The 9236-nt window shown below is 52.4% G+C and overlaps 1 protein-coding gene across 2 annotated transcripts in view; it reads left to right on the forward strand.

Annotated features, from left to right (window-relative positions):
• The window catches only part of YPEL2 (yippee like 2), a 33331-nt gene extending 26956 nt beyond the window's left edge, over nt 1-6375 (forward strand). For both annotated transcript variants that reach the window (XM_053960908.1, XM_053960907.1), the window contains one exon: nt 1451-6375. In XM_053960908.1, coding sequence (XP_053816883.1) covers nt 1451-1540 — 90 coding nt within the window. In that variant the 3' untranslated portion in view covers nt 1541-6375. The remainder of the gene's footprint in view (nt 1-1450) is intronic.
• The last annotated feature ends 2861 nt before the right edge of the window (nt 6376-9236 follow it).

The following is a 9236-nucleotide window of genomic DNA, read 5'->3' on the forward strand; positions in this document are numbered from 1 at the left end:
CTAGGTTGTATCCGTGGCCTCTGGACAGAAACACTCCTCACTAAGTCAGGTGAAAGGCTGTAAAAAGGAAAGCATCAGAAGTGGCTGGGGTAGGAATCCATGCAGAAGCTCTGGGATATTTGGGATCCCAGAGGTCTCCTCTGTGCTTCCACAGCTGCAGGCACAGATCTGTTTAGAGTGGGATCTTCTCCTGGGACTCCATTTCCACATTAAATCCATCCCATTCCCAGTGAGAGAACCACTTCATTTCCAACAAAAAATAAATTCCCAAACCACCTTGGAGAGAGCTGCATTTTACCACCAATGATCCCTAAATCCTGGCCCTAGGAGAAGTTGCCATTGGCCTACAGAAATCTGCACATTCCATGCTGATAATTCCTTTTTCCCAGCATGTGAAGGCAGCTAGAAGCAGGATTTAAGATTCCAGAAGCAGGGTTTAGGATTCCAGAAGCAGGGTTTAGGATTCTAGACTAATGATTTAGAGTTATGTGAACAGGAATTAACGTTCTAGACTCAAGATTTAGTATTCTAGAAGCAGAATTTAAGATTCCTGAAGCAGGTTTTATGGTTCTGGAAGCCATATTTAGGATTCTAGAAGCTTGTTTTAAGAATCTAGAAGCAGGAATTGCCATTTTGGCAGCAGGATTTCAGATTCCAGAAGCAGGATTTTGGGTCCTAGACTCAAGATTTACGTTTCTGTGAGGAGGAATTAGGCTTCTAGACTCGAGATTTTCACATTCTAGAAGCAGGATTTAAGATTCCTGAAGCAGGGTCTGGGATTCCTGAAATAGGATTTGGGATTCCAGAAGCAGGATTTAAGTATCTAGAAGCGGGATTTAAGATTCCTGAAGTGGGATTTAAGATTCCAGCAGCAGGATTTGGGATTCCAGAAGCAGAATTTAAGATTCCTGAAGTGGGATTTAAGATTCCAGAAGCAGGATTTGGGATTCCAGAGGCAGAATTTAAGATTCCTGAAGTGGGATTTAAGATTCCAGAAGCAGGATTAGGGATTCCAGAAGCAGAATTTAAGATTCCAGAAGCAGGATTTAGGATTTCAGAAACAGAATTTGAGATTCCTGAAGTGGGATTTAAGATTCCAGAAGCAGGATTAGGGATTCCAGAAGCAGAATTTAAGATTCCAGAAGCAGGATTTAGGATTCCAGAAACAGAATTTGAGATTCCTGAAGTGGGATTTAATATTCCAGAAGCGGGATTTGGGGTTCCAGAAGCAGAATTTAAGATTCCTGAAGTGGGATTTAAGATTCCAGAAGCAGGATTTAAGATTTTTTTTCCCTCACAATTTCCCTGAGAGCCAGCAGGAAGAGCTGCAGTTGACTTTGTCTCTGTGGGCAGGGCTCAGACTTGGGCCAGCATTCCCAGATCTGCTCCACAACGCGATTCCCACCCCAGCACCGCCTCGATCTCACTCTTGCTCCTCGTTTCATTTTAGGAACACGCTTTTGAAAGCAGCCAGAAGTATAAAGAAGGCAAATACATCATTGAACTAGCTCACATGATCAAGGATAATGGCTGGGATTGAGGGGCAGGGCCCAGCCCTAGCAGCGTGCAAGCGATGCCATCCAACCGAACATTATATCCAAGAGTGAGAGAGTGACTGAACGCTTGGTTCCATGCATTTAGAGGCTCTGCAATCCGGGAGCATCTTCACACCCTTCTCCATCTTTATTGGTGACTGGCCTCTAAATTTCTGTCTCTCTGTCTCTTTGCTTTGTATCTGTTTGTGAGTTGACCCTGGCTGCTTCTCTCTCTGTTCTGGCGTTGGCTCAGAGAATGCACCGAGTGCCCGACAGCCATTCCATGTGCCCAGGGCTGGATCCAGCCTGACCTGGGCTCTCCTGGCACCTCCCAGGTGTGGGAGGAAGACCCCGAGGTTTGGGCAGGAGAAGGTGGGAGAGGGGTGGGGGAGCGGGGCCCGCAGGGGAACCATCAGAGGGTGATGCTGTGCTTCTCCTTTCAGTCCTGGGTTAAAGCAAGGCTTGAAACCATCTCCTTGTCTAAATGGACAGAGAAATACCTGCTTGTCTGAATGGATAGAGAAATACCTGCTTGTCTGAATGGATAGAGAAATACCTGCTTGTCTGAGAAGGACAGAGGAATATCTCCTTGTCTAAAAGGACAGGAATTACCTCACGGCTGCGTTTTCTCTCCAAATCCCGAATCCGAGCCGGCTGAGCCCGAGGCAGAACCAGTTCCCCCCACAATCTGTGTTTTGTTTGCTATTTATGAGCTCGTTGTTGGAGGGGGCAGGACCTGGAGGCTGGAGGGATTCCCTGCCTCTCCTTTGTCTCGCTGGTTCAGGGCAGGGAGGCTGAACGTGGGGAGAGTCCTCACGGCTGGAGAAACCAAATCCTGACTCGTGAGCCCTGCAGAGAGGAGAGAAAACCACTTCAGGCACAAGGAGGCTGGAGCTGCAGCCTAGAAGATGTGGCAGGGTGAAAAAAGGCACGTGTGAGGCAAGGAGGGGGAAATTCCATAGAGGAGGATGGGGACAAACAGTGACAGAGGGTACCCCTGGATTTCCTGGCCTCCCCTGAGCACCCTTGGCGGTGTTTTACCAATCTTTCACAAGTGCAAGGAGGAAAATGTTGTTACAGAACCTTTTCCTTGAATCCCAGGCTCCACTGGGGGAGCCTGGCACAGAAATGGGGCGAGGAGGGAGCCGAGTTCCTGGCAGTTGTGTTGCACAGGTGGATATTTCAAGCCCTGAGGTATCCTCCCCAAATCCCTTCTCCCTTTTCCCACTCCCAGAAGCCCGTTGCAGGCACGGGGAGAATGGGAAAGAAAAAAAAGAAATCAAACATCTTCCCACCACCCCTGGAATGATCTATGCCTTGAGGGGTGGATGTGGGTGTCAGAACTGCAAGGGACAGACAACGAGTCCTTCCCATTTGAATTTTTCCCTGGTGATTCCTGAGCACCTTCCCGAGGGGGGTGGTGGGGAAGGGGAGTTGTGTGTGACAGGGGAGCTGGGTTAGGCCAACATAAAATGAGAAGTTTGCTCTGCAGCAGTCCAGCCAGTATCTGGTGCATAAGCCAGGACTATTGAGCTGAGTTGTTTTTTCTCTCTCCCCGAGTGAGTTTTTCTTTTTGTTGGCAGAATTCTTTCAAGTAGGTTAATCCATGGGGGGAAATCTTCCTTAATCCAGAAGGAAAGAGTGTTGTGCAGGGGGTGGGGACTCCTTATGAAACAGAAGCTTTGGAGCTGTAATCTGTTGTCACTGGCCCCCACCCCGAGAGATTCCAGGGGGCTGTGGAAGAGTCATTTGATGTTCAGTTGGCAGGGAATGGGAACAGAGACTCTCCTTAAGGATCAGGGTGGAATTCAGGGTTGGATCCTCGTGCTGAAAGCCAAACCTGATGAAGCAAAGGTTGTTTTTTTTTTCTCTCTCAAAGCTCTGTTCTTGACAACCTTGGAGAAATGAGGTGGAGTTGGCTGGGCTCCTGCAGGGGATGGAGTTTGTGACCAACCTGTCCAGAGGTGGCTTCTGCCCTCACCCTTCTGCTCTGGCTGTGTAACAATTGCTTCAGCTTTTGTTTTGGATTGTCTCTGCTTCTGTCAGCCACATTCCCTCAGTGACAAATCCAGTAAAAATCAAAAATCCCACAGCACCTGCTGTCTTGTGGACTCTGGCACTGACCTGGTGCCATTTCCCCGGCCTTTCATTGAGGATCCATGGCAATTTATTGGGTTTTGACTAGTGGGAAATAATTCCTGTTCTTCAAAGAGCTCTTTAGTCTCCACAGAGCCTTTAAAGGAGCTGAGAGGGGTAAGGGATCATCCCAGTTCCTATGAGGTTGAGAAGAGCACACAGGGCTCATGGTTTGATGCTGGTATTTGGAGTCACTGCTGATCAAAAAGCAAAATAAAAGGCAGAGCTGTGCAGAGAACTGCTCTGAGAAATACCAGCTCCAGAGAGCTGCCAGGTGGAAATGGCTTGATCCATTCATTTGGGACAAAAAAGGACAATGCCCCATCAGACCTGGCTGGTTTTTACTGGTCACAGGTGTTGGGCTTCTAATGGCAACCAGTCCAAGCTTGAATAGGGCAAGGTCTTAATCTGCTTTTAATTGCTTTTGTCCTGTCAGTCTCTTGCTGAGAGCCTGGCCCTGAGCCCTGGTGCAGCCCAGTGTGGCTGTGCCTGTCCCCAGCACCCAGAGAACTCCCTGGGGAGTGGCTGTGATGTCCTGCACGGGTGGGAGAGGGGAAATGTGCAGCTCCTGTGTGTGTCCAGCGAGCAGGGAGAGCTTTATTTGGCTGCAGATTCCCCTGGGGGCTGGCAGGAATTTGGGATCTGTGCTGGTGGCACAGAGTGACACACTCAGAGATAACCAAAGAACTTCCCTGCTGAGCTGAGCCAGGTGGGGCCTTCTCCCAGGAGAAATGGAGATGTGGAAGCTGCTTCCTGAGCACGTGGTGCTGCTTTCCATGGGCAGCATCCTCAGGAGAACACGGACAGCAGCGAGTTTTCCTCCTTTTTTTGGTGTCCAGCCTCGTGTCTGGGCAGCTGTGAGCACCCTTGAGTTTACACACCCCCCCCCTCTACCCCAAAGCTCAGACTTGAGTAAGTTTTAAATTGTTTTTGCTCTGGTGGATTGTCTGGTGTGAAATCCTGACCCCTGTAAGAAATATTCAGATGATAATATATACAAAGCAGAAAAAATAACCCCCAGACGTTATCTTGTGAAATATACTTTTGTAAATAATATTTAATTTTTTTTAAAGAAATAATATATTTGGTGCTGTTTTCTCAGAGCCCCTCCCTGAGAGCACTTTTTATTTTTGTTGTTCATGATGATCCTGTTTCCTTCTGTATTTGTTGGAAAATATGTTTAAAGGGAAACAAAAAAACCATAATTTACGTTGTCCTCTTGAAGTGGATCCGTGTTTCCTGTGGATGTGGCAGGAGAGGGGACTCCCAGCTGGCAGATTTGATGGCTGGGCTGGGGGCAGCTGCCCCCAGGGGGGATATTTGGGCTGGGAGGGCTCCAGTTCCCCTCTGGCTCTCCCTGGAGCCCAGATCCCCTCTGCTCCCAGCAGGAATCCCCCGGAGCCCAGTGGGGCTCCCACTTTCCCTGGTTTGTAGAATCCAGGCCTGGAATTTTCCCTTGCACCAGTATTGGCTGGAGTGAAGCAGATCTGGAGCTGCAGGAATTGGGATTGGACAGGAGCTGCAGCCTTGGATTCGCTGTTGCTGGGGGCAGCAGGGATGGAGGACGGAGCTTTGAACCCAATGTTGATTTTAACCTAAACCACAAATCTTTGGATCCTGGTTTTATTTTTGAGGGGAGGTTGTTTTGTTGTTGTTTTGTGTATTTTTTTTTTTAACCAGGCTGCTACATAACAAATTAGAGTAAAAGTTTACCTCTCTTGGCAGTAAAGTTCATTTATTTTGTTCTCCTTTCTGTCTTTAATCTCCCCCCTTCTCACCCTCCTTCGTTTTTATTTCATTTGGTCTCTTGTTTATCCCAAAGTGGACCAACAGCACAAACCACTGGACTGTGTTTTGCTGAGCAAGGAGCTGTTCAAGAACTCTTGCAGGCTCTTTAATTCTCTGGGTTTGGTGCACACGACTTCAAACCACACAGGAACAAAACCAACCCTGCGAAACAAACCCCGTTGTTCTCGTGGTGATCAAGTGAGAATTTTCTCTGTATGCATTTTCCTGACTGCTCTGTGAGAGTGTGTGAATCATGCATTTCACTGCACTTCCCTGCTTTGGGAGGAGCTTCCACGTGAAGCAGTTTTGGGATGAAGAGGGGACACCAAACACCAAGCTCAGCTCAGTGGGAAGGAGCTCTTCCCACCACGGGAGAGGCCTCAGTGCTCAGAAACAATCAGGTTAGACAGAGATTTTCTGCAGAAATCCTGGTGAAAAAGAGCAAACAGAAGAGGGGAAACAAAATCATCTTGAATTCAGAAAAAAAAAAAAAAAATCAACATATTTAAATGCAAGCAGAATGGCATTGTGTAAGGTACAACCACAAATAAGCTGTTCTCATCGTTACACCTGTGTGTATCCTTTGTTTTGTTCTTCCTAAGGAAATGGGAATGCTTTCCCCACTGACAAAACTAAGGACAATATTTCCAATACCAGCCTGTCTATGGATGCTCTTGTGTTTACAAATTGTGTATATTTTTATTTCTTTGATTTTTTTTTTTTTTTTTGCATATTCTTTCAGGTCATTTGCTTCAGTCATAAATGCAATTGTTTGTTTTCAAATAATTGGTTTTCACCTTTTCATGTATTTGTACATTGTATATAGTTCTTCAGTATTAGAGGGAGGCGTATTGTTTGTCATATTTACAATATGTGTTGGTGCTCATTTGAGAAAATAAAATTTTCAAGTACTAAAGCTGCTGGTCCAGGTTTCTGCTTCATTCTGTGCAAATCCCTGAAATCCAGAGCTGCTCCCAGGGGATGGGAAACAGCAATTCCTGCTGCCTCCACCTCAAACACCACCACAGCCAGGTGGAAGGCAGTGCTGGATTTGGGTTTTTTGGGATGGGCAGATGCAATCCCTGTTCATCCACTGCTGGAGGTGGCAGGGACCTGTCCCCGTGCCCTGTCCCTGTGTCCTGTCCCTGTGCTCTGTCCCTGTCCCCGTGCCCTGTCCCCATCCCTGTTCCTGTGCTCTGTCCCTGTCCCCGTGCCCTGTCCCTGTCCCTGTGCTCTGTCCCCGTGCCCTGTCCCTGTGCTCTGTCCCTGTCCCCGTGCCCTGTCCCCATCCCTGTCCCTGTGCTCTGTCCCTGTCCCTGTGCCCTGTCCCTGTGCCCTGTCCCTGTGTCCTGTCCCTGTGCTCTGTCCCCGTGCCCTGTCCCTGTGCTCTGTCCCTGTCCCCGTCCCTGTCCCTGTGTCCTGTCCCCATCCCTGTCCCCGTGCCCTGTCCCTGTGTCCTGTCCCTGTGTCCTGTCCCTGTCCCTGTCCCCGTGCCCTGTCCCTGTGCCCTGTGCCCTGTCCCTGTCCCCGTGCCCTGTCCCTGTGCTCTGTCCCTGTCCCTGTGCCCTGTCCCTGTGTCCTGTCCCTGTGTCCTGTCCCTGTGCCCTGTCCCTGTGCTCTGTCCCTGTGTCCTGTCCCCGTGCCCTGTCCCTGTGTCCTGTCCCTGTGTCCTGTCCCTGTCCCCGTGCCCTGTCCCCATCCCTGTCCCTGTGCCCTGTCCCTGTCCCTGTCCCTGTGTCCCTGTCCCTGTCCCCGTGCCCTGTCCCTGTGTCCTGTCCCTGTGTCCTCTCCCTGTGTCCTGTCCCTGTGTCCTGTCCCTGTCCCTGTCCCCGTGCCCTGTCCCTGTGCTCTGTCCCTGTCCCTGTGCCCTGTCCCTGTGCCCTGTCCCTGTGTCCTGTCCCTGTCCCTGTCCCCGTGCCCTGTCCCTGTGCCCTGTCCCTGTCCCTGTCCCCGTGCCCTGTCCCTGTCCCCATCCCTGTTCCTGTGCTCTGTCCCTGTCCCCGTGCCCTGTCCCTGTGTCCTGTCCCTGTGTCCTGTCCCTGTGCCCTGTCCCTGTCCCCGTCCCTGTCCCTGTCCCCTGTCCCTGTCCCCTGTCCCTGTGTCCTGTCCCTGTCCCCGTCCCTGTCCCTGTGCCCTGTCCCTGTGTCCTGTCCCTGTCCCCGTGCCCTGTCCCCGTGCCCTGTCCCTGTGTCCTGTCCCTGTGTCCTGTCCCTGTCCCTGTGTCCTGTCCCTGTGTCCTGTCCCTGTCCCCGTGCCCTGTCCCCGTGCCCTGTCCCTGTCCCCGTGCCCTGTCCCTGTGCCCTGTCCCTGTGCTCTGTCCCCGTGCCCTGTCCCCGTGCCCTGTCCCTGTCCCTGTGCCCCGTCCCTGTGCCCTGTCCTGCTGAGCACCCTTAATTCCCCACGGGGCCGAAAAAGTCACTTTACCCTGTTTGGGGACAGCACGGGGGCTGAACTCAGAGCCCTGAACTGGGAGTGAGCTCAGGCCACCCGAGAGGAGCCAGGGAATTCCTGGCAGGTGGGAAAGGGCCAAGGAAGATGAGATGGGAGCCGATCCCATGGCCTGGGCAGCGGGACAGTCCCTGCAGTGGGGTCAGAGCTCTGGGTTCCACCAAAACCTTAATCTGCTCTTCTTGGCCCCACACCAGCCTGGGACACTGGGTGTGTCCCTAAGACACTCTGCCCCCACCTTGGGGACAGTGACATCGCCAAAAAATGCCCCCCAGGCCCCTGTGCAGGGTCTGTGTGGGCAGCTCCCGGCGCTGGGCTCGTTCCTACAGCCCCATTGGAAAAGCCCGAAGGTTTTAACCCTGTGTGCTGCGAGTCCCTTGGGATGGGGAGGGGAGCAGCAGATGTGGGAATGTTTCTTGTTCACCATCCCAGCTCTGTGCCTGGCTCCTCACCAGCCCAGCCGCGATTCCTGCAGGGAAAATCCCCGCGGGAAAAAGCGTCCTGCTCAGCATTTCCCACCGCGAGCACCCGAGTGACGGCAAGAGGGACAACTCCAGGCTGTCCCTGAGCAGTGGCCTTGGGAAGAGCCTCCAAATCCCCATCAGGCCGTTGGGATGGAGGTGGACAAGTGCCAGGACCGCGTGGAACGACCCCCGGGGCTGGCGGGGGGGAGCGGGACCCGGCGGCTCCCGCATCCCGGGGCTGTTCCCAGCCGGGGCGGGGAGGGACCAGCTGCGGTCCGGGATGCGGGACAGCCCCGTCCCGGCTCTTTATCAACCTGCAGTTAGAGCCGGGCCGAGCCGAGCGGAGCTATTCATAGCCCGGCACATAAAGCTGACTCAGGCGGCAGCAGCCCCGGGCTCCGGCAGCGGCTCTGCCGGAGGGAGGGAGAGAGGGATGGGTGGGTGGATGGGTGGATGGGTGGGTGGATGGGTCCCCGGTCCCCGCGAGGTGACAGCGCTGCGGGGGTCACCGTGACCTTCCCCTGGCCAGAGGACGGGCTATAAAGAGCGGCGGGGCCGAGCTTGGGGCAGCTCCCGACTCCTCTCCCATCCCACCGGCCACAATGACGGATTTTTTTTTTTTTTTTTTTTTTTTTTTCAAAGGATGATCACGAAGCTAAAAATACAGCAGCGCCAGTGGCCTTTAATCCCGGTTCAAGAGCAATCTGACACTCCTGCTCTGCTTCCCAGGCGGCTTTTTGGGACGCAGGGATGCTGCCGGCTGCTGCCCCATAGGTTTACTCCATCCCTTTCCTCCTGCACTCGGGGTCCAGCCCCACGGGAGCCCCTGGGCTTCCCCCAGCACCTCCTTTCCCAGCGGGACCGC

Source organism: Vidua chalybeata, chromosome 20 (assembly GCF_026979565.1).
Source record: "Vidua chalybeata isolate OUT-0048 chromosome 20, bVidCha1 merged haplotype, whole genome shotgun sequence".
In the NCBI taxonomy this organism is placed as follows: Eukaryota; Metazoa; Chordata; class Aves; order Passeriformes; family Viduidae; genus Vidua; species Vidua chalybeata.